Raw genomic sequence first — 25,202 nt, 5'->3', positions numbered from 1 at the left:
GCACGACTGAACGACTTTCACTGGTGGCACAGTGGATAAGAATCCACCTTCCAAGGCAGGGGGCACAGGTTCAGGCCCTGGCTGGGGAAGATGCCACATGCCGCGGGGTAGCTAAGCCCATGCACCACAACTACCCAGCCGGCACGCCTAGAGCCTGTGCTCCGCAACAAGAGAACCCACCACAGTGAGAAGCACTTGGACTGCAGCTGGAGAGTAGCCCACACTAGCTGCAACTGGCAAAAGACTGTGCATAGCAGTGAAGACCCAGCATAGCCAAAAACAAATAATTTTTTAAAAATAGGAATTTGATGTGCATTTTTCATGTTATTTCATACATGGGTTATCTTTCCAACCGCGTTGTTAGTTTAGGAAGAAAATAATTAAAGATGTAAATATGTAAGCCAAGAGCCAAAACCATTCCAAACAGCCCAGGGTTGTAAGCTGATTTAATTTGCCCCTTTCCCCCAGGAGTCATTTCTTGGATCATTGGCTTACTATCATTCTGCAAAACAGTGGTAGCCAGTCACCCTCTGCTTATTGCCAGAGTGTGATCCAGCTGTGGGATTTGAAGTGCTTATGTTTATGGGATTTTAATGACTCAGTTAATAAAGGTCACTCCTAAAAGTAATAGAAACCTAAGTGTGTGGAAACAGAATGGGTAAGACTGACTTGGGGTTTTTTTCTAGTAGTTCTTTGGTGTTGTCCTTAGATACATGTTTAATCCTTAAAGGCAATGAAGAAGGTGCCTCCTTTTAAATCAATTTACTGGTGCTATATCCAACTACACCAGTAAAATGCTACTTGAAACCCCCCAATAACAAATGGTATCATGAACACACCAGGCTTAAAATATGCCAGATAATATTGGCATAACAACATATTGTTAATATAACACTGATGACAGTATAATTGTCATATTTGTTAATATCACAGCCATAGTATTTTCCAATATCTTTGAGAGGATAAAATAGTAACTTGAGTCTCAGGTGGAATCTGGTAGGGTACATTTCTTGAAGTTAAAAAGGACCTTAAAGACCATCTAATCTTGTCCTTTAAAATATTTATTAACAGCAAATAAATTAATATTCACCCAAAATGATGTTTATTAGGCTGCTAAAGAATTCTCTAAGGTAAATGGTCATTGTTTGAATTATCTAAAATTAAACTAGTGACAGCATTTGAGAGTATGTAAAAAAGAATAAGTTTACAGTTGTGTCCCAGGCATAAAAGATTATTTAGCAAATATTTTCCACATTAAGACCCAGTGTGATCAGACATATCTGTGATCAGATATAAACGAGATGTGTCATTCAAAGAGGTAATAAATTTCTCACAGTTTTACAAAGTCTCCAGGATCTGGTTCCTACTCACTCTTCCAGCCTTGTCTCTTTTCTTCCTCCTCTGCTCCACCCCTCAGTCTTCTCAGTTACAGCTCTGCTGATCTTCGAACTCTGAACCTTAAACGCACACTGCTCTCTCTGGTCTCAGGGACCTGGCTGGAACCCCTTTCCCTCATTCTTTGTTGGGTTATTCTGCCGGAAGCCTTCTGTCCATTTGCTTTCTCCTAATCTCAGACCCCAGGGAGGTTTTCAGAAGTTCTTGGGCAAGTGTCTGCTCAGTTTCCCAGGAATAACCAAAGCGAACACGGTTTTATTCACTGTTCAATCCTCCACCCGAGGAGAGTACTTAGAACATAGAGAATACCGTGGAAATACCATAGAAATTGGTATTGGAATTTGAAATTGGTATTGGTATTGAAATTGGAAATACCAAATTCAATACCATACTTGAAATTTTTGGTTTACACAGTTAAACAGTAACATAAATTTGAAGAAATAAAGTTGGTATTTTTAAGACAGATATTTCACTTCACTTTACTTCTTCTCTAAAGAGAGAACATGCACACCCTGGCATTAGTTTGAAATGATACAACAATTCTAACATTGTTGTAAGTTAAATTTCTTTCAACAGGTTAGATAACACACAGAATCCAGAGAGTTACAAGTGTGAGTGATAGAATAGTGTATTAAGTCCACTCAAACTATAATTCTCAACTTACAAGCTTTCAGCTCAGCAAGAGAGTTAAAAGAAGGGAGAAACTCTTTAGAAACCTCCTTGGAAACTAACGACCTGTAACAACATCAGCATATACCCCAGAGAATGGACATGGTCTGAGCACTTTCATTTCTGAAATTGTGCAAGAAAAGACAACTTGGTTTTCAGAGTCACACTGCATCCTCCTATAACAGTTGCAGGTCTTTCTAGTTTCCCTACGAAACACTGTTCTTATTTTAAGAACAAAAGGAGCAATAAAGCAGCTTGGGAAAGAAGGATGGAGCTCTGTGTCCCTAGAGAGGTTTGAACAGTAGTAGTAGCCTTACTAATAATATAAAAACAACAATCAATGGGCTTCCCTGGGGCTCAGATGGTAAAGAGTCCGCCTGCGATGTGGGAGACCTGGGTTAATCCCTGGGTTGGAAAGATACCCTGGAGGAGGGCATGGCAACCCATTCCAGTATTCTTGCCTGGAGAATCCCATGGACAGAGGAGCCTGGTGGGCTACAGTCCATGGGGTAGAAAGAGTCGGACACCACTGAACGACTAAGCACAGCACACTGAACAACAATCAGAAACACAGTAAGTTAAAGCTGGTGTTAGATCTGATCATTCCAGACGGCTCACCTTTTGTCAAACAAAGTGGGAAACAGTAAAAGAAATCGTAACTTTTTTTCCTTTTTGCGTGTCCAAGCCTACCTCGGAGAACCTCTAGCAACGAATTAAACACTCTTGCACAAAGTTCAAAATTTTTCTCTCTTTCAAATCTCCGACTACTGGGAAGAGGATGCCATATCTTCTAATAAGTACAAGAGCTGGCCTCCTTGCAGGTTCAACTGCTGACATTTTAGAAGCAGAATGGCTACTTATGGTCAATGAATCAAAGTACCAAACAAAGCAGTGACGACCGTGTTATGCCAAGTCGCTTCAGTCGTGTCTGACTCTGCGACCCTGTGGACTGTATTCCCGCCAGGCTCCTCTGTCATGGGATTCTCCAGGCAAGAATACTGGAGTGGGTTGCCATGCCCTCCTTCAAGAGATCTTCCCGACCCAGGGATCGAACCTGTGTCTCCCGCATTGCAGGAGGATTCTTTACCATCGGAGCCAACAGGGAAGCTCCAATAATAAAGACAGCAATACTAACAAGAAACGGATTTGCTTGGGAGGTCATTTCAGGAAGCAACACCCTGGGGGCGCTGCCTCCTCCAGCCCACATTCCCGAGCTCACGCAGCCCTCGGGCTCCCGACAATCACACTCCGCGGGATTTAGCCCCTTTCTCGACTCTCCCGGAGAAGAAAGCGCGAGAGGGAGGCTGTATATCCAGGTCAAAAGCGTTAAAAAAAAAAAAAAAAAGCCTGTGGAGCTGCGCGCAGGGCGCCCACACCCGTTCCAGGGAAGGCCCGCCCCGGCCCCGACCCCGGCCCCCTTACTCTGGAGCTCCATAGAGGAAGCTGCTCCCGGGCCCCTACGGGCCGAGCCCCCGGTGCTGCAGGCCCCTTCTAACGCCTCTCCTCCCGGGGGCCGGCGTCGCTTCGGTTGCCCTGACAACCTGGAGAGCGGGGTGGGGAGGAGGAGGAGCAGGAAGGACGGCGAGTGGGAGGGACCAAAAGACGCTAGGAAACGCGAGCGAGCGCGAGGGCCCACGCGTCTCCAGCCGGGCAGCGAGCGCGGCGGGCGGAGGGGGCCCGCGGACGGAAGACGCGCTGCCCCAGGGTGGCCTGGTTAGGCGGTCGCGCCCTCCCCGCGGCGGCCCTCGCGTCCCCGGCGGGGCCTTCGGGTGGGGCCCCGTGAGCCCTCCGTCGCCGACCCGAGGCGTCCGTTCGTCGGTCCGTGCGCCCGGCGAGCTCGGCGGGGAAGGGCGGCCGCGCCCGGGCCTCCGTCCGCGGACCGCAGGTAAAGGCCGGGCCGCGGCGGTGGGAGGCTGGGGTGGGGGCGGCCCGGCGCACCTGTGGCGGGCCCGCCGGGTGGCCCCGGAGCACCCCGCCCCGACTGGTGAACCGCCCGGGAGGAGACGCCCCCCACCTCCGGCCGCCCTCCAGCCTCGCGGAGCCGCGTCCGGGCGCGCGGAGCGGACCCGCCCTCCCTGCGGGCCCCGAGGCCTCGAGGCTGGGGGGCGGCCACGGGTGGTGTGGGGTGCGCCCGGTCGGCCCGGGGCCGGACCTCGGCCACTCGTGTCCCTTTGGCGGGCAGCGCTTCTTAGCAGATGGGAGCAAGCGGTCGGCAGTGGGCCGAGCGCGTCGCCCGGGTCCCGAAAAGCGGGGAGAAGGCGCCTCCGCTGCGCACATTGCACTGTCATCCAAGTGTCACCTTTCAGGCTCTGGGCCCCAGTCGGATCTTTCCGGTTTTTAGTGTTGTGTGTGTGTGTGTGTGTGTGTGTGTATTTGTTTCAGGGCTCCTCCTGGTTTTCGCTCCAAGTTGCAGGCACCAGGCCCACACGTTCTGTACCAAAACTTGGTAGGTCAGTGAAACACACCATACTCTTTTTTTGTAGCAAGATCCCACACCATAGTCTTTTTTTCTCCTAAGAATGGTTTTGAAAACATCGATGCAGGTAGTGCTTTCAGGAAGTGTTAGGGATCACCGGGCATTTTATCTGGTAGGCTGTAAAAATTCAGACCACTGGGAGAGTGCTGTATAGGTCAAGAAGAACAACCCTGAGGAGAGGGGAGAAGGAAAACAAGGGGAATGCACGTGCCAGTAGGAGGAAACGGCGTGATCGATGCAGTGCTCCGGTCTGAATATTTTGGCCCCTCTATCACTTCTTCCTGCTGCCCTAGACAGAACTTGAGGGGAATGAAAAGAAGAGAGTGTTTTGGGGTCACGGTAGTGACTGCTCATTCTTTGCCACTAGTAGATGGCAAAGAATTCTTTTCCACCCTGTAGATGACAAGGACATCAGGAGAATTACTTTCCTCGCTTAAAGAGAATCATTCAGAGGTTAATTGAACCTAAGAAGCAGATATTCAGTGATGGAAAGGGACATTCATTATATTCCACCAAATTGGGCTATCTCCTCTCAGACTGTATGGGGACTTTTTCAGATTCGTTGTCAAAGCGACAAGTTTTATTGACAAGCAGTGTGATAAATACAGAACCTGTAATTCAACAGCTACAATATTAAAGTAATAAATTCAAGTTGGAAAGTAAACACTTCATGGTGGATTTTTAGATAGAAAGATTCTAAGATCAACAGTTCTTCTGTAGTACAGTCTTTTCAAATTATAGTTTTCACATCATTAGCAAAGTTATGAATTGGTCTTTTCACTGGAGAAACATACATAATGATGTTCATTAATAATGTCATAGTCAAAGTGACAAGATAATGATTAAAGCTTGGCTTTTACTAACAGAAAGAAAAGAGGAGGTAGGGTTAAATTTTCTTATATAGCAAAGGATTAGGCACTTGTACTTAAAAAGAAGAAAGAACCAAAATTGTAGATCTTCATGTAACAAGGATTCGAGAATTTAACAATTGTATGCAGATTTGTTTCTTTTTTCACCAGAGTCTAATTGCTTTATAAAATGGAGATATGATTTGGTAAATACTTTGTAGTATAGATGAATGATTTTATCGATAGCTATGAGCTTGACATTGAGGCAATCTTGCATTGACATATTTTAGGTAAGAGGTGACTTGAGCAACTGAAAAACAGCATTTGTTTTAGGGGATCATGTACCTATGGAACAAATGACTGAAGAGGGGGGTGAAAATGAGGAAGGGGTAGGTACAAAAATGTCTAAGGCAAGGGTTGGTATTCAGTTTCTTTTTCTCCAGTAACAATGTACTTGTTAAATGCCTGTTGAATGATTGAGAAGAGCTTTAAAGAAATTGCTCCAGATGAAGGGATGTGCTTTATTACTGGAGGGAATGGCCTGAGGTCAGTCGATAGTGGCTGGGGGTTGAAATGAATGGTAAAGGTACTGGTTGTCCCTTTGCGGATTTTGTACTACTTTTTCTATTTGTTTTCACTGTCATGTTCAGAAAAGTTTCCCAGCTCTTCACTGAAGGGAATAATTACATTATTGTTTACTTTGCTGATGCTCAACTACATGTAGCAAGCCAAAGCATTGTCCCAGGAAATAACAAGGTAGCAATTAAGAGACAGAGGTGGCCTTTCTTTTTCTTATTTAAATCTCTTGTCCACATCAGAATTTAAAGTAAAAGTAATTCCTTTAGGAAGTTAACATGGTTTAATTCAAGTAGGATGATTTCAAAAGGAAAGAAAGAAAGTAAAGCAGATTAATGTACTTCTGTTTCATAAGCTTACTCTCCTAAGTCAGAGGAAGTTTTCATTTTTGTTTCTGGATTTCTATTTTTCCATAGTGAGAGAACTCTTACTCTTGTTACTTTCTGAAACTCAGAAGGAATTTGGTCAAAGGCAGAAAACAATTATATTTCCATTTTTGCTGTTTCCTTTCTGTCCTCCAGACCTGTCATGGTCCGCATGACCATGTTGGACTTAAGAAATGCCCCTGTCTTAGCCCGTTTAATCATTCCTAGTGTAATTGGGCTGCAGACCCATGCTGCGCACCCCCATCTCCTGTTTGGAAAGCCTCTCCAGCACAGGGGTGCATGTGTCCATGCTCAGTGACTCGGTCGTGTCCGACTCCGCGAACCCCTGGACTGGAGCCCGCCAGGCTCCTCTGTCTGTGGGATTTTCCAGGCGAGAGTACTGGAGTGGCTTGCCATTCCTTTCTCCAGGGGATCTTCCCAACCCAGGGGTCAAATGCGCTGCTTCTGCATCTCCTGCATCGGCAGAGGGATGTTTTCCCCTCTGAGCCCCAGGAAGCCCCCAGGATAGGTGGGTGCCCACTGAGTGCATTCTGTTCCTCCTGGGGTCACTACGCACTTTGGCACTTAGCCCTATACTACACTATACTTTCTTTTTTCATCTTAGAATTTTTTTTTTATTGAGGTATAGTTAATTTACAATATCGTGTTAGTTTTATGTTAGTTTCAGGTGTATAGTGCAGTAATTTAGCCATATACATTATATATACATATATATATGTTCCTTCTCAGATTCTTTTACCTTCAAGATTCTTTCCAATATTATAAGATATTGAATATAGTTCTCTGTGTATACGGTAGGTCCCGTTGGTAATCTATTTTATATATATACTATACTATCTTGTAGAATTTTCTCTCAGTTTTTTTGTGTATGGGTGTTGTGCCTCTGATGAGATGAAACATTTTAGAGCTGAGTCCATGACCTAGGCTGCTTCTGTATTCCTTTTAGCTCATAGTGGGTTTTCAGGGTGTACCTGATAATTAAGTAGGATAATAATAGAGGACAAGCCTTTAGTTAGGGATGATTGCATTAATTCCTGCTCTTCCATCTTGGGAAAGTCAGGGGCCATTATTTCCTCATTGATAACTCGGGATGATAAAACCTGCAGTGGTTGTCAAATATGATTATAGATATGAATGAAAATTCCTTGTATATTCCAAATAATTTATTAAATGTAAAGAGTTGTCATTAACTCCGGCATACATGCAGCAAATATTCGGTGAGCACCTGTAATGTGTTAGGTACTTCCTGGGACCTGGCTTTCTTCTCCAGGAGGGACTAGGAAATGACTCGATGGGTTGTCTGTGAGGGCAGGGGGACCTCCCAGGTAGAGGTACAGGGGATAGGGGACCAGCTCTGGGCACAAGTCCACTGTGGCAGGAGCAGAGAGAACATGCTAGAAGGCTGGAGAGGCAAATACAGACTAAGTCAGAAAGAATCCAGGAGTGAGGCTTTTATCCTGAAGATTATAAAAAGCACTTGAGTCAGTGATGTGACCAGTTTTGCATTTGACAGAGATGGCTGGCAGCCTGCGAATGATGTGTTGACGGAGAGCCACAGATGGAGGCAGAAAAGCAAAACTGGAGACTTTGCAGTAATTCTGTGGAGAAATGATAAGATAACTAAGGCTCTGATGGTGATGGTGTCGGGAATCAGGAGGAGGGGCCGCTGAGGGAGGTGAAATCAGCAGCCTTGGAGATGCCGGAGGTGGAGGTGGGGGAGAAGCCAGGGATGACGTCCTGCTGACGGGCACTGTTCTGTCAGTTGCCTGATCTGGAACGTGAAAGGAGGAAAGAAGCCCTTTTCTTTCTCAGAAGTGTGAGAAGTGGGGTAGATGACAAATTCAGTTTTGAACATTAACCCTGAAATTGCCTGTTATCTAAGTTGGGATGTCCCATAAGTAGTACTTGGACGTGTGGGTCTGGAACTATAGAAAGAAGTCTGAGATGAAGATAGAAACTTGGGTGAAGCACTCAGTGATTGAAGTTAAAATGTGAGTGATGTTCTCCGGGGAGGTTATGTGCAGTGAGAAGAGGGTTGGGGATAAAACTCTGGGGTACAGAGACTAGAGAGGAGGAACCAGAAAATCTGGAGAGATTAACAGAATAGAACCCCTGCTCTTCCAGGCTCGTGTGTTGGCACTCCCTGAAATGATTCTATTTTCCTCCACCTGCCTTAGAGTGCACAACATAGTTTATCAACTGATTCTTATTTTAATAAAGTTGGTGCAGAATGGCTACCCATTACTTTGTTAGCGTGAAGGAGGAAATGGCAGCCCCCTCCAGTATTCTTGCCTGGAGAATTCCACGGACAGAGGAGCCTGGCAGGCTGCAGTCCATGGGGTCACAAAGAGTCGGACACGACTGACTGAACACACACACATACACACACTTTGTGCAAAACGCTCCTCATATTTTTTGTGTTTCACAGTCTCCATTTAGAGCAACAATTCAAGTAAAATGTAACTTCAGGAGGTATGATAATGCCCCAGGCAATACTATCTTTGATAAAGAAGTTGTATAAAAGTTCATTTTGTGTATGTTGTAGGTAAAATAAATATGGTGAATTCCTTAGGGAGACTGGCAATAGCCTATTTTTAGTTTTCAGCTTTGATTGGCTCACGCATTTGTTCAGATATCTAACTAGACTGCATAAATAAGTCAAATTAATGTTTTAGCGTACATTATTAACTTTGCTTTTACTCAACTGTTAGTTTTTAGAATATTATCTGGTAAAAATAGTCATCAAAATAGTGTTGAAAAGCACTGAGTGGCCCAGCTATTTGAAATTCTAACAAAACCCTTGACTTATAGACTTACATGTAGGGAGTAATATGTTATTATGATGCACAAACATTGATTGAGCTTGGAAAGTCTTTCTGTATGTGCAAATTACCAGGAGAATGTAGGATTCTTGAAAGAAATTGTGCAGGATTGATTATTCAAGCTGTGTTTGGTATACTGTTGTTATTATTGTGATAATGCTTAGTTGTGTCTGACTCTTCTCAACCCGCCAAGCTCTTCTGCTAGAAACCAAGGTTATTCAGTCGCTCAGTCATGTCCAACTTTTTGCAGCCCCATGGACTGCAGCGCGCCAGGCTTCCCTGTCCATCACCAACTCCCAGAGCTTGCTCAGATTCATATCTATTGAGTTGATGATGCCGTCCAACCATCTCATCCTCTCTCGTCCCCTTCTCCTGCCTTCAGTCTTTCCCAGCATCAGGGTCTTTCCTGATGAGTCAGCGCTTCGCATCAGGTGGCCGAAGTATTGGAGCTGCAGCTTCAGTCCTCCCAGTGAATACTCAGGGTTGAGTTCCTTTAGGGTTTATGGGTTTGCTCTCCCTGCAGTCCAAGGGACTCGCAAGAGTCTTCTCCAGCACCACAGCTCAAAAGCATCAGTTCTTTGGTGCTCAGCCTTTTTTATTGTTCGGCTCTCACATCCATACATGACTACTGGAAAAACCGTAGCTTTGACTAGACAGACCTTTGTCAGCAAAGTAATCTCTCTGCTTTTTAATATGCTGTCTAGGTTTGTCATAGCTTTTCTTCCAAGGAGTCTTTTGATTTCATGGCTGCGGTCACCGTCCACATTGGAGCCCAAGAAAATAAAAGTCTGTCACTGTTTCCATTGTTTCCCCGTCTGTTTGCCATGAAGTGATTGGACCTGATGCCATGCTCTTTGTTTTTTCAGTGTTGAGTTTTAAGACAGCTTTTTCACTCTCCTTTTTCACTTTCATCAAGAGGCTCTTGAATTCTTCTTCACTTTCTGCCGTAATGCTGATGTCATCTACATATCTGAGGTTATTGATGTTTCTCCCAGCAATCTTGATTCCAACTTGTGCTTCCTCCAGCCCGGCATTTCACATGATGTACTCTGCATAGAAGTTAAATAAGCAGGATGACAGTATACAATAGGATGTGCTTTTTGGGCGTGCTGAGCCAATTAAAACAAAGGAAAGCAAAGGAGTAATCTTCTTAAAAGCCCAGTTATGTTAAGTCCATTGTTTTTGATTAAAATAGAATGGAAAAGTAAATGGAAAGTAAAGTTTCCATATTGGGTATTTGACTGTAACTCTCAATATGGGTGATTACAACTATGTTTTCCTTTCCATGAAAGAACGGTCGTCATATGGTACGTTTTCCCGGCCACCCTGCCTGATACCTCCTGTAATATCGAGTGGTCCTCTACCCCAGAGTGTTGCCGCGGGAGCCTGCTGTCGATCTTCCCGCAGTCCGGGAGCAGTGTGGTGCGACGTGGTTGAGCACACACTGGACCCGTACCTGGGACAGATACGTGGGGCGAAGCTGAGGGCAGACTGCTGAACTTCAGCACCTGCTCTACCCCAGCGGAGCGGCTCAAAGCTGAGTGAATTAACTAAGCTTCTAAAGGCTTAAATTTCCTCATTAAAAAAATGGAAATAATAAAGTAAACCCTCATGGGGTCCTTAAGAGTTTAAATGAAATAATCCATATAAAGTGCTTAAGTACTTATAGCATCTGGCGCCCAGTAAGCACTCCGTAAAGGCTAATTGGTAGAATCATCCTCATTATCGTTATTGTTATCTTTAGTACTAGTCCAGCTTCAGTGGTTGGATGGAACCATTGTTTTCAAAGTGCGGTGTGCAGACCAGTGTCAGTCCACAGACTCTTACTGGTTTGCAGTGAGATTAGGAGCTGGTGCCAGAGTGTAAATAGATTGTGGCCCTAATCATACTGTTTAGTTCAGGGTAATAGCAAGACTTCTTCAGGGAAGGAAGCAGCTGGTTAATTTACACTGTGGTGCAGGCTCCTTACCTTGTCACAAACGAGCACTTTGAATAGAGTTGGTGTGGAATATGGAACTAATGATCCTGTTCTCCAAAGAAATAACAGCCCTCTATCCTGAGGACAGTCATTATTCACTTGTAATGCCTCATTAACCTTCCTTTGTTCTAAACCTTATCATCATGGTTCACAAGTATATTGTTTATTATTTCAGCTAATATGTATTGGTCACATAATTTTTGCAAAGGCCTATGTTACTGTGTAGACTCTGCAGAGATGACTCAGAAGTGGATCTTGACCTTAGGAAATCTATCGTAAACCTAGAGCTAGAGGACGCCACGTGAAAACCTGAGTGAATGTGTTGAGTACATGTGCTGAGTTTGCGTTAGTGTTCCAGCATTGTTCAGAGTTTCCACATGGACACGTGCTTGCTTTTACTAAGCTGCTCCCCTTGTTTGGTGTTCAGCCGCTAAGTCATGTCCGACTCTTTGCGACCCCGTGGACTGCAGCACGCCAGGCCTCCCTGTCCTTCACTGTCCCCTGGAGTTTGCTCAGATTCACATCTATGAGAAAGATTTGCTTGTTTATGTTTGGCCGTGCTGGGTCTTTGTAGCTGTGCGGGGAGCCTTTGCTCGGGATGCGCGAGCAGGGTCTGCTCTTTGCTGTGGGCACAGGCTTCTCACTGTGGCGGCTCCTCTTGCTGCAGAACTTGGGGTCTGGTCGCTTGGGCTTCACTAGTGGCTCAAGGGCCCCAGAGCACAGGCCCAGTGATTGTGGTACTTGGACTCAGTTGCTCTGCGACACGCAGGATCTTCCTGGACCAGCAATCGAACCCATGTCCTGTGCATTGCAAGGTGTACTCTTAACCACTGAACCACCACGGACGTCCTCTGGGATCTTTAAGAAATTACTGAGTCTGCATTTAATCCTGTTTGCAAACATGTGAATGATAAGTAAATTTCCTTTTCTGCAGACTATGAAGAGACTTTAAATAGTGATTAAATTATTTTAAAACTTTCAATAAAAATTAGCACAAGTTCATCAAGAAAAACGCATTGGTCACATAAATAGTGTCAAAACAAATTTGGAAGTCACATTAAAAGAATAATTTTTTAAAAGGCAAGGTGTTTGTATATGTGTGTTTTCCCCAGAACACTTTTCCTAAGCAGTGGAGATGAAAAAGGATAGGCTGTGAATTAGATCATAGAAAAGACCTATTTTCACAGACCTTTGTGAAAATAATTTTAAATAGTCAAGCAGTGGTGCTTAGTTTTTAATATTTCTGATAATGTTTCATTGAATGTGGTTCACTGGTTTCTCTTCCTGCCCTATTTGGTAAGCTAGCTCATAACTGCACTATCCATTCCATTCTGCCATTACATTCAGTGGGCACCAGCTCTCCTAGAACCTGTCATGCAGTAGTAATTAAGAAAATTGAAGGTAGATATTAAAAAAACATAGATAATATTTAGAAAATTGAGTAACAGATTTAGCACAATTGTAAAGAAAAGCAAAATGTTTAAAAAATAGAAATTTTAATCAAGAAATGACTGAGTTAGACCCATGGCATTTAAAATAAAACAGTCTCCTTCCCATAGCTTATCCAGTCTTTTCTGATTTGGCCCTTGTATCATCTATGAACTTACCTGTCCCCGGATCTTTTCTTTTTTCTATTACATACCTGTTATTCTTCCTTCTTTTACTTACTTGAACGAAAGTGAAAGTGTTAGTCACTTAGATGTGTCTGACTTTTTCCAACCCAGTGGACTGTGGCCCACCGGGCTCCTCTGTCCATGGGATTCTCCAGGCAAGAATACTGGAGGGGGTACCCATTCCCTTCTCCAGGGGATCTTCCCAACCCAGAGATTGAACCCGGCTCTCCCACATTGCAAGAGATTCTTTATCGTCTGAGCCACCAGGAAGTCTTACTTACTTGACTACAAGATTAAGAGTCCCTGTCTGTTCACGTGTCACTCGTGTGTTCACAGGCCAGATACTTAGTAGACACCCAAATACTGGTTGAATAAGAAAATGGAAGACATGAAAATACAGGCATTGAAGATGAGAAGACTTGAGATTAGAGAAAACCTATTAGATTGAGAATAACACCTGTAATAAAACACAATCAGATGTTACTCTTAAAAATCATGAAATCCCCAAAGGACAGAAGGTGATTCAACCTCTAATTGCTAATCAAGTACCCCCTGTATCCGGGTTCAGACTGTGGAAATTGCCAGAGAGGATATAGCTCAGTAATGGTTCGAGTCTTGAGACTGAAAAGAAAGATAGTGTGTAGTACAGATGGTTCAGTAGCTCCCTGATCCTTAGGGATGTTGTCATTTCACACTGGTTATTTACAAGTGACCCGAAAGATCGGGGGTCCGCTGGAGCAAGATTGAGGCATGCTGTTGTGTGAATCTCAGTATAACTGTGATTTTCTACACAATTACTCTTCTCAAGTCATCAAGAAAAAAGCAGCTTTAAGAAATGTGGAAAAAAGGAGCTGGTTTGTTATTTAGGTGTATGGTGCATGGGAAAACTTAAGAGCTCACAGATATTTCAGTTGATGGATATGCTAATTCACCAGACTCTCAGGCCATACCCTTTAAAAATACCAGGTGACCCTGGGTCATATTCGGGGGCAAAAAAGTCACTGAAATCCAGAAACATAGTGAGTTCCCGATGGAAGTGTTTCTGCTCTATTGATGCAGCAGTAGCAAGCTAACTGGAACTTTAAGTAGAGTAATATAATGAAAGTGCAGATCTGTACACGAGAAATTGCAGTGGAGAGCCTGGGGAGAAAGGCAGGTGTTCACCGGCGTCAGATGAAAGACGCGATGGACGGAACAGAACACGGCAAAGTTTTGAAGGACTTGGTCACTGACCGAATAGAGGGCAACCTGGATAGTTGAACAGCAGTACCCTGAGGGGCTAGCAACATCATTTGCTCATTCATTCAGCAAATATTTGTTGAATGCTTTCCATGTGCCAACTCTGCCGTGAAGGCGGGGAGAAAAATAGACACCTCCCCGCCTTGAGGTGCTTGTATTCCGGTGGAGGGCTCCAACAGTAAACAAATGTAAAGAGGAAAACAGTGCAGGTTAAGGAGCTAGGGGAGTGGGTTTGGGGCACAGGGGCGTGGGTGAAAGTTCAGACACGGCAGACCCGTGGCAGGGAAGCCCCCACTGGCAGAGTTGACATTTGATGTAGGTCTTTAGGAAAATAAGGAAGCTGGCCATTTCGGTATCTGAGGAAAGGAGCGTTTCAGGCGGAGAGCAGAGCGGGTATGAAGTCCGCGAGGCAGGCGTGTGCCGTGTGTTTGGGGAACAGTAAGGGATCCGCGTGAATAGAGAAGTGTGAGAGAGAGAGGGAGCCGGGGAAACTGGGGCAGGGAGGTGATGCCTCTAGATCCCACAGGCCTTGCAGGTCCTGTTAAGGATTGCGGTTTTTCCCTGGAGCAAGGTGAAATTTCTAAATCATGAGAAATTCTTTGAGCTGAGGAGCCCTAAGTAGACTTTGCCAGGATCACTTTGACTACTGCAAGGACTAAAGGTGGAACCAAGACAAGTCACCAGGCTGTCGCAGTAATCCAGGTGAGAGGACAGTGGCTCAGACCAGCTGTTCATGGTGGAAGTTACGGGGGTTTTGATATGTTTTGAAGGTAGAACGGGCATGACCAGATGTATAAGTTAACTATTGCTCCTGTAACACATTACCGCAAATTTAGTGGTGATTTATTTATTATCCTAATTTGCTTCGGTTAGAAGTTAGTTCGTCGTGGTTTGGGACTTCCCTGGCGGTCCAGTGGCTCAGACTCTGCACTCTCGATGCAGGGGGCTGAGGCTGGACCCCTGGCCAGGGAACTAGATCCCACAGGCCCCAACTAAGAGTTTATGCTGCAAGTCTCAACTAGAGATCCCACGTGCTGCGACTAAGACCCAGCGCAGCCAAATGAAGAAATAAAAATTAAAATACTTGTTTTTAAATGTTCACCAACTACTTTAAAATCAGGCAGGGCTGTGCTGCTTTCTAGACACTCTGGGAGAGAATTCCTTTCCTTGGTTTCCCAGCTTTTAGAGGTCACCACATCGTGGCTCACGAGCTCGCCCTCCCTCAGAGCCAACAGCATCGCATCTCCCCAACCCTTCTTCTATGGTCGTATCCCCTCTGACTAAACCTGAGAAGGGGTCTCTGATTTTCAGACCCTGCGATTAGCTCAGACCCACCAGTACGATCTCCCTCAGCCAAGATCCTCAACTCAATCACATCTGCAGTCCTCTTGTCAAGCAAAGTACATAATGAAGATCCCAGGCATTTGGACACGCACATCTTTGGATGCTGCTGTTCTCTCTAGCACACCCACTGATGGATCAGAGATAAAGAAAAATGAAGAATAAGTTCAGATTTGGGGGTCTGAGCAGTTAAAAGGAAGAAGATGAGAGGACCGGGTGTATGACTTTGGGGCAGATGTCAGCTCTCAGCTTCAGGTTCGTAAAGTTTGAAATGCCTGCCAAGTATCCACGTTGGAGATGACTCGTAGGTAGTTGAATACACGATACTGGAGTTCAGGGGGAGAGGCTTGACGGGACGTATAAACAGGGAGACCTCCACATGCGGTGGCATTAAAGCCGCGAGACAGGATGAGACCTCCCCGGCCCTTTTACAGAGAGAAGAGGTCCAGAGACTGAGTGTTGGGGGGCGCCAGGCCTGGGCAGTTGCCGCGGTTGTACAGGTGAGGGTCTGGTAGGCGTGAGGAGCCCACTGATGTTCTATGGGGGAAATGCAGAAGGGGAGCATCAGACAGTGAAACAGTCACTCAGGACAAATCTCACCAGCTTATTTGACTTCGTCCCTTGAAAGCTTTTCCTTCCTTGTCTATGGACTCCATTTATGTTTCTAGCATTACTGGCCCAGAACCAAAATATAAATGGCCAACGTGTAGCTCGTTAGCCACGTGTTAACTTCTGATTCTTTTCTTGGTGAGGTGGTTTCGTTTTATGCTGGATAGTGTATTATTTTCATAAATGCTCATTTAAGAGTTGTAATAGTTTCACTTCAGAGGGCAGGCAAATTATGTGATCTACAGCCTCATGTGGGATAGCTTTGAAAAATGAGCAAATGCCAGTTTGCTTTCAGATTTAAAATTCTCGTCATAGAATGTAGTTTATATTGACAACAGGATAGATTTTATTAAATTTTATTTTGAGTGATGTGTAGCCTGTATTACTTGTTTTCCCTTATTTAGGTTTTGGTACTATTAAATTTGCCAAAGGCCAGGACATGAATTTCTTGTGTTTATTTAATTATATCTGGGAGAAACTGGGGCTCAATAGTAAAGACTCCACCTGCCAATGCTGGAGACTCAGGTTCAATCCCTGGGTCAGGAAGATCCCGCGGAGAAGGAAATGGCAACCCACTCCAGTATTCTTGCTCGGGAAATCCCATGAGTAGAGGAGCGTGGCAGGCTGCAGCCCATGGGGCCGCGAAGAGTCGGACAGAACTGAGTGATTAAACAGTGACCAGGAGGAAGTGATTGACACGGCTCCCGCCAGTTGCTGAATCAGAGAGGGGAGGTGTGTGTGTCTGTCGTGCGAGTTGGTGGGCTCAGAACTCAGCCACTCGCCCTTCCAAATCGGGAACTCCGTCCATAGGACAGTAAAAGGGTCTGTGGACACACACGGAGTGGGACAGATCAGAAGAGTGGCCTTGACACTTACACACGACCTGTGTAAAATAGCCAGTGGGAAGCCGCTGTCTAGCTCAGGGAGCCCAGCGTGGCGCTCTGTGATGACCTGGGGCATGGGCTGAGGGGGTGGGGGGGCTCGAGAGGGAAGGGACATACACATGCTTACAGCTGACTCGTGGCGTTGTGCGGCAGAAGCCCATTATCCTCCAATTAAATAAAGTGAAAGTTGCTCAGTCGTGTTTGACACTTTGTGGCCTCATGGACTGTACAGTCCATGGAATTCTCCAGGCCAGAATACTGGAGTGGTTATAACGCCTTTCCCTTCTCCAGGGGATCTTCCTGACCCAGGGATACAACCGGGGTCTCCTGCATTGCAGGCGGATTCTTTACCAACCAACTGAGCCACCAGGGAAGCCCAAATAAATAAAGATAGACCAAAAGAAAGAAAAACAGGCCCCAAGAGAACTGCAAATAGGTGTCACGGGCTTCACAGCTTTACCCTTCAGACCCGCCGGGTTCAGCGTAGAGCCCTGTGTGGACTCAGCCTTCACAGGCGTTTCTGTCCAACAAGGCTGACTGGTTCTAAGCGCCGCGTAGGAGAGCAGGTTAGAGAAGCAGGCGGGGGCCTCACCGGGGAGAGTGACGGTGTGACATGGGGGCCACATCCCCGGGGAAGGAGGACTCTGTGGCCGCAGTCTGGCCTCTGACCCGCGTCACTGCAGGGAAACCTGGAAACCTCATTCTATTACAGGAACCAGTGTATTGGTGCCCTTGTTTAGTTCAGTTCAGTCGCTCAGTCGTGTCCGACTCTGCAACCCCTTGGACCACAGCACGCCAGGCCTCGCTGTCCATCACCAACTCCTGAGGTGGCTCAAACTCATGTCCATCGAGTCGGTGATGCCATCCAACCATCTCATCCTCTGTCGTCCCCTTCTCCTCCCACCTTCAATCTTTCCCAGCCTCAGGGTCTTTTCCAATGAGTTGGCTCTTCTCATCATGTGGCCAAAGTATTGGAGTTTCAGCTTCAACATCAGTCCTTCCAGTGAACACCCAGGACTGATTTCCTTTAGGATGTACTGGTTGCATCTCCTTGCAGTCCAAGGGACTCTTGAGTCTTCTCCAACGGACCTTGAGTCATGAAGAAAAAGTTAAATCCCGAGTATGCTCTGTCTAGCCGGCAGAAGCCTGGTTTTCTGCTGCTGGAACTTGGTGGCCCGTCCCGTGGTTCTCCAGGTGACTGGGTTCCCGCAGCTGCTCCTCGCCCGGACGCCCCGTCGGCCGGGCCCGTGGTCATCCAGAGGCCGTGCCGGGGTGGGGCGCCTTCCACCGCTCGCCCACGTGGGTGGCGGGCTGTGCCGTCTGTCAGCAGACGCCAAGCTTCGGTCTCTTCCTAGTGGCTTCTCCACCTCACAGAATGACAGCTGGCTCCAAGGGAGAGTGTTTTCAAGCAGTTGAATGCCTCGGAAGTAGTCCAGCATCACTTCACTGCATTCTTGGCGGTCACAGCAAGTCACGGGGCCAGCTCAGATTCACAGGGAGAGGAAGTAGAGTCCACTGCTCCATGGGTCATCTCTGAATCAGCAGAACAGATAAGTGGGTGATGTGTATCTCTACTCATGGTTTGTGTAAAAAGAGGCTAGGTCAGCCTTAGACAGATGCCCATTCAGAAAACGTGACTGCTCCCCGAGGATTCAACATGGTCAGTACTGTCTAAGTAAGATTTTACTTTAATTACAAGGTGATTACACTTTTAGGGAGTACTGCAAGAGAAACATTTCAAGGACACATATTTGGTAATAGTAATAGCGCTGCTGCTCTTTTTTTTTTTTTTAAGATAAAACAATTCAGAAATAGTACCTAAGGCAATCATCAGTCATAGTAACAGTAATTTAATTTACATGTATGATGAGATCCCTTGGAAGGGATTCTAATCAGAACAATGCGAAAATTGAACCTAAACCTAAGCGTTACCTTCTCTTAAGCGGTAGACTTTGTGGTCCTCGGGCGCCTTCGCAGTCAGCCTGTCCTGTGATCTCAGGCTCCTGTGCTTTTGGAGCTCTTCTGTGGGTCTGGTCTCCACGCAGAATTGTGGAGTTAATGCGTGTTACACCTGTATTATCACACCTTGACAGTTCCATTATAATTTTGAAACAGTGGCTTTCAGAATGAATTTTGAAGAACTCTACCCTCATACTGGGCTTCCCTGGCGGCTCAGATGGTAAAGTGTCTCCCTGCAATGTGAGAGACCAGGGTTTTCGATCTCTGGGTCAGGAAGATCTCCTGGAGAAGGAAATGGCAACCCACTCCAGTATTCTTGCCTGGAAAATTCCATGGACAGAGGAGCCTCTTAGGCTACAGGCCACGGGGTCACAAAGAGTCGGACACGACTGAGGGACTTCACTTTCTTACCCTTATAGAGCTAGAACATTCTTTCCCCTCCCTAGCGATCAGTTTCTCCCTCTTGTGACCTGTGACTTTTAAAAAGTTCTATCCCAGCCCTCGTCCTACCCCCAGAGTATCCTTATGTGTGTGACCAGTGCCTCGTTTGTTAGTTTAAGCCCTGGAAAGGCACTCAGGAGTGTTTCCTAAGTGATGGACTGTTTCCTTGGAGCCTGACTTGACCAGTGGAGAAGTGTTTTGTTTTGTTTTCTTTTTATTACTTATGGTTAGAAGCTAGCCGTTTGAGACTACTAACTCTGGCAATCTCGAGCAATAGTTCTGATAAATGAGCTGCCATAAAGAGTGATCTGAGTGACAAGATATCATGAAATGTATTTTATTCTGCGTTTTTTTAACTTGAGTTTTTCTTTGCTTTTAGTTTTCCCTTGGTTAATGTGAAAAGGTGCTTATTTCCAGCAATACTGATTGAATTTTTTAAAAACCACTGGTGATTGGAAAAGAAAGGATCCCTTCCCTGACACATCCAGACTATTCCTAGTGTAAATTTTACACTTTCTTAGGCAGTTTTTCTCTTCTTCATTTAAATTAAGTGTTGTAATTTGTTGCCTCTTAAATCTAACATGTTGGGCTTAAGACCCAGGAATCTCAAGAAATATGCTTGAAATTTCTGGTGTAGTTAAACAAATAAAAGACCTCATTAAGCAAAGCTAGCATAGCCTCAGATGGGAAAAAATAATAAATTCACTCACTTGGCTTTGTAAATTAGCACAGGCAAATGTAAAATGAAAAAGAAAATTTAATACTCTTTTAAACTAAATAAATAAATAGTAGACCTTCTGAAGCCAATGTGGGGGAACACGCGCCAGGCCCTCAACAGTTTCCCTTTTAGAGGGTCTGGCGTCTCCTTTGTGGTGGGATTAGTGACCACGTGATGGAGCCTCACACTCACAGTGTCCGCCTGTTGCTCCCAATTCTGCTGTCAATCAACGTGCGGGGACCTGGGACAGGGGTCAGCAGAGAGAACCAGGTCCCGGGTGGGCTCGTGCTCCAAACCGGCCAGAGAGAAATGCAACCAGCCAGACCTGAAGAGCGAGCCTGCGTTATTCCTGGCCTTTTAAACAGACAGCAAAAATGCCAGACAGTAACCCGTTAACAGGAAAAAATCAGGCTTTTGTTTTGGGATGCCTGTTGCTTTTTCTTTTGAGCATCTCGTGTGTCTGCGTACCTGACTTTGCTTCTGGTCTAGTTTGCATCTAGGTTTATCGACCATCAGTGAACGCGCAGAAGAGTGCTGGAGCGAGCCAGCGCAGCAGAGAGCGGATGCAGCCCACAGGAGTTCAGCGGGCGAGAGCCTTGACCTGCAGTCCCGCAGGCTGGGACGTCTGAGTTGGTGTACAGAGGCGGCTCTGCTTGCAGTGGGTTGTTGCAGGAGGATGCCGGCGGCTTAAGCTCCCTTGGACAAGATGGAAGCAGCAGCCCTGGAATGTCCCAACTCTTCGTCCGAAAAACGCTATTTCCCCGAGTCCCTGGATTCCAGTGATGGGGATGAGGAGGGAGTTCTGGCCTGTGAGGACTTGGAACTTAACCCTTTCGATGGCTTGCCGTATTCATCACGTTACTATAAACTTCTGAAAGAAAGAGAAGACCTTCCAATATGGAAGGAAAAATACTCCTTTATGGAGAAGCTGCTTCAGAGTCAAATTGTGATCGTTTCGGGAGACGCGAAGTGCGGCAAGAGCTCTCAGGTGAGTAGCCCCTGCAGAAACACCGTTGGCTTTGGATGTTGTACAGATGATTACAGCGTCACAGCAGTGTTCTGTTGTAAGGATGATACTGTCTAAACTGAAAAACAAAGCAGAAAGGAACCTTAGCAATTCAGGTTCATCAGATAAGTTACTTAAGCTGATTTCCTTTATGAAAGCCAGCTGAATAAAAGTTAATACGTAGTGGATATTAATCGTATTTATTGTACCACTGAACTTTCGTTAGTAGAAAAATCTATTCAGCTTATTTTGTTGTTAAAAAAAAAAGCATTCTGTTGTGCATATTGTATTTTAAAAGATGTTACTGGCCCACGGTGAGTTTTGGAATAAGCTGCCATGTTTACATGTCTAGCAGTCTGATACTCAGAATGCATGGATGTGCTTGTTGGTGACGTTGGTCAAGCTATGGAAAGTTAAAAACACAAGGAAATCTTTATTTTCCAAGCTCTGAGAAATATCGGAGGGCTTCCCTGGTGGCTCAGTGTGGTAAAGAATCCGCCTGCCAATGCAGGAGACAGAGATTCGATCCCTGGGTCGGGAAGATCTCCTGGAGGAGGGAATGGCAACCTGCTCCAGTATTCTTGCTTGGAGGAAGGAAAAAGGATGAAACAATTAGCGTAGAAAGTTAGTGACGACTTATTGACCAGTTTGTTGTTGTTATATTTGAACTCGAGGTTTGAGTGAGATCTATATTTTGTAAAGCAAGCGATAAGTATTTTTATTATGAAATGAATTTACAGATTTTCATGATGAACAGAGTAGACTGCAGAAATAATCTGATAGAACCCCTGCATTTTTCAGATGATGAAACCCTGGCCCAGAGGGATGTGATCATTTGTCTAATGAATGTCACGTGACTGTCTTGGCATTCTGAGAACTCTTTACACTTTGCTGTTTCCAGGTTTTACTGCCTCTGAGCCTGCCTTGTTCTAAATGGAACTTGAAGTGAGGTGAAATGAATCACAGGTGTTTTTTTTCCCCCTTTAATTTAGTTTGTAACCGCCAATATCAAGGGTGTATTATGATTTTCCCTTTGTTATGATGGGTTGTTGCTACGATGAATGATTTCAGTCTGTCCTAAGAAGCTAATGATTAACACTGAAGGAGTGTAATTTTCCTGGTTTCTGTGGACAAGTGGCAAGTTAAAAAATGATTTGGAGTTTTAATTTTGCAAAAATTTTAGACTTATGCAAAGTTGCACAGTAGTACAAAGATTTTTCCACATACAGTTGACTGAGATTCCACCAAAGTTAACATTTTACCAGATTTTCTTTATCGTTCTCGCTCTCCACACACACACACATTTTTATTCTGAGCCTTTTAAGAGTAAGTTGACAATATGATCCCCTTTACTTGCAAATACTTCAGCAGTACCTACTGAAAACAGGGCTAGCCACAATAAAATTACTGAAATCTAACTTGTAATATTCAAATTTCATAAGTTTTTCCACTAGGGACCTTTGTAATTTAAAAAAAAAAAAATTCTAGTTCAGACTCCAGCCCACAGTTACACTGCCTTTCCTTGTCCTTTCTCCTTAATCACCTTTGATCTGAAGCAGCTTCTCAGCCCTTCCCTGTCCTTCGCAACCACGGCATTTTTGCGAAGGACAGGGTGGTAGGTGTTTTGCACAACCTCCCTCAGTTTGGATCCGTCTGGTGCTTCCTTTGCGTTAGACTCCAGGTCTGCACTGGAGGCGGGAAGGGCACAGAAGTGCTGTGTGTCTCCCCAGGACCTCGCCGCAGGGGACAGCAGGGTTTTCCCGTGACTGGTGGTGTTAAATCTGGGAACTTGACGAGGTGGTGACTGTCCTGATGTCTTTTGTAAAGGTACGATCTTCCCCCAATCATTTAAAATATCTGGGGAGATGCTTGGAGACCGTGTACGGGCTGCCCCTCTTCACGCATCCGCCTGCCGATCTCAGGGTCCTGGCATAATTCTCACCTTTGACGTTATTACATGGTAGTAACCAAATGGTGATTTTCCTAATTCTGAGACTCCTTCTACATTCAGTGTTTGGAATTCTTCTGTAAAACTGAGCTTTTTCGCCTTCATTATTTATTTATTCATTTATTTATGTCAGTGTGGGCTCTTGAGTTCTTACCCTGTGGGTGATAGTTCATTACGAAGCCCATTTATTTTGTTGCTCAATCTGTTCCTAATGTGGCCTGCGTCCCTTCGGAATGACTTCTGTGTCCTTCTGACATCATTCTCTGAGCACGCCTCTGCTTTCTGGCCCAGGAAGGTGTTACAGGCTCATCTAGTATGCTCCTTGTTCCAGTCTTAGAAAAAGCCATTTTCCCCAAAGAGCTCTGGTGGTTCCTTTTAGTGGAGAATCATGTTTAAAAACTGAGTGAAGTGAAGTGAAAGTTGCTTGGTCGAGTCTGACTCTTTGCGACCCCATGGGCTACAGTCCAGGGAATTCTCCAGGCCAGAATACTGCAGTGGGTAGCCTTTCCCTTCTCCAGGGGATCTTCCCAACCCAGGGATCGAACCCAGGTCTCCCGCATTGCAGACAGATTCTTTACCAGCTGAGCCAGAAGGGAAGCCCAAGATGTGTCAGAAGTCGGATGCTGCTGGCTTATCATTGCTCTCGGGCCCTCTCAGTGAGCAGAGAGGAAATTAACATTTGTCGTGTGTCTGTGCACACCCCTCTGTCTTTCTAGCTCCAAAGCTGTTTCTCCTTCTCTGTCTCTCTAGCTCTTTCAGTTTCTCTCTTTCTCTTCACTTCTCTGTATTTCTTTCCCTATCCATACTTCTGTTTTATCTGTATTTCTGTCTCTCTCTCCTTAAAAACCATGGGTTCCTGCTGATGCTTCTGATTCCAGTTCAGCCGTCAGCACTCACCCGCGCCTTCCCCGTTTCCATGTCTGTAACTTCCTTCTCTGTGGGAAACTCAGCTCTCATTACTTACAGTTGCTTGGTCAGTCTTAGAATTCTCAAAATTTAGTTTCAGAACTGCTACCTACACAGTCGTTTAAAAGAAAATTTTATCTATACTTGAGTTTTCTTTTAGAATGTGTGCTTTTAAAGGGCAAAAATTGTTACCCTGTAATACGTTAATACCTAGCAGTGGTTTCTCTTGTCATCTTTAACTTCTTGATCATTTTAATAAATCGTGCTTGTTTCTGTTAAGTGTGAAGGCAGTATGTGTCTTCAGAGTGGGAGAAATCAAAGTAGTATTCAGATGAGACTGGGGGCCTCTTCTAAACCAATTTAAATAATGAAAGCATTGGTTGTCTCCTTAATTATGGAAACAACTTGGTTATTTTTTTTAAAAGAGCTTCCAAGACTATTTTCTTTATCCTCAGCATTTTAAATCTTTCAAAGAGAAGTGTGACTTTAGCCTCAAGCCTTTCAAAGAGGACCACGGGTGTTCTGCTGGATCTTAAAAATTCCATCTCTCTTTGGTGCAGGTGGGATGGAAGGCTATTTAGTGACTGACCTCTGGAAAAGAGGACAGCTTTTCATGTGTTTAGAGAGCTTTTCTTATTACCTTTTTTTGGAGCAAGTTTATGAAAAAGCCTGAAAGAGAATGAAATATTTTTGGAGCTGTCTTATTTTACTTGTCCTGAAATTTCCCATGACATGGATGGGTTAGTGAGCTGAATAAGCAAGACATACCTGAGATTTAGCCTAAATTAAGAAGCTGGATGCTATAGAACGTGTTCACTTTTAACACCTTCAGCTTTTAACACCTGTAACTTACCCCTGTTTTCTGCTGGCAGAGTCTACTTGTGTTCACTCAAGGTGTATACAGATTGTGGTATGCAGGGATGTGTGACATTTATTCTAGAAGGGGACCCTCTCTCAGGAGTGAGCTCTGACCTCCTGGTTCCTGTGGGCAGCTTAGGCAGCTTGCAGGAATGTTGTTGTAGCGATTCATGCCTTAGGGTGAATTGCTGGTCCTTAAAATTCCTTTCAGGCTTCCCAGGTGGCTCAGTGGTACCTGCAATGCAGGAGACACGGGTTTGATCCCTGGGTTGGGAGTATCCCCCTGGAGGAGGAAATGGCAACCCACTGCAGTATTCTTGCCTGGAGAATCCCATGGACAGAGGCATCTGGCGGGCTACAGTCCACAGGGTCACAGAGAGTCGGGAGACGACTTAGCGGCTGAGCAACGATAGCGTGGTTCCTTTCGACGTTGGGCTCCCTGACTCTGGTGCTTAAATGAGAGGGAGTGACTGGGACCTCAGCACAGCTGTACCCTGGGTGACCCAGAAGAAGAACTGGCTTCCTGGGGC

The 25,202-nt window shown here is 45.3% G+C and overlaps 2 protein-coding genes across 4 annotated transcripts in view; one reads left to right on the top strand and one right to left on the bottom strand.

Annotated features, from left to right (window-relative positions):
* The window catches only part of FANK1 (fibronectin type III and ankyrin repeat domains 1), a 97,528-nt gene extending 93,923 nt beyond the window's left edge, over positions 1 to 3,605 (bottom strand). The window contains exon 1 of the mRNA XM_043926082.1: positions 3,487 to 3,605. Within this exon, the coding sequence (XP_043782017.1) occupies positions 3,487 to 3,499 (13 nt within the window). The 5' untranslated portion in view covers positions 3,500 to 3,605. The remainder of the gene's footprint in view (positions 1 to 3,486) is intronic.
* Positions 3,606 to 3,705: 100 nt separating this feature from the next.
* The window catches only part of DHX32 (DEAH-box helicase 32 (putative)), a 48,906-nt gene continuing 27,409 nt past the window's right edge, over positions 3,706 to 25,202 (top strand). Inside the window, exons 1-2 of one of the 3 annotated variants that reach the window (XM_043926046.1) lie at positions 3,706 to 3,949; positions 20,444 to 20,942. In XM_043926046.1, coding sequence (XP_043781981.1) covers positions 20,661 to 20,942 — 282 coding nt within the window. In that variant the 5' untranslated portion in view covers positions 3,706 to 3,949; positions 20,444 to 20,660. Of the gene's footprint in view, positions 3,950 to 20,443; positions 20,943 to 25,202 lie in introns of those variants that run through there. The other 2 variants (XM_043926047.1, XM_043926048.1) reach the window with 2 other exon arrangements.

The sequence above is a fragment of the Cervus elaphus genome, chromosome 15 (genome assembly GCF_910594005.1).
Source record: "Cervus elaphus chromosome 15, mCerEla1.1, whole genome shotgun sequence".
Classification (NCBI taxonomy): domain Eukaryota; kingdom Metazoa; phylum Chordata; class Mammalia; order Artiodactyla; family Cervidae; genus Cervus; species Cervus elaphus.
The sequence above is the reverse complement of the archived record's forward strand: the minus strand, read 5'-3'. Positions and strand labels throughout refer to the sequence as shown.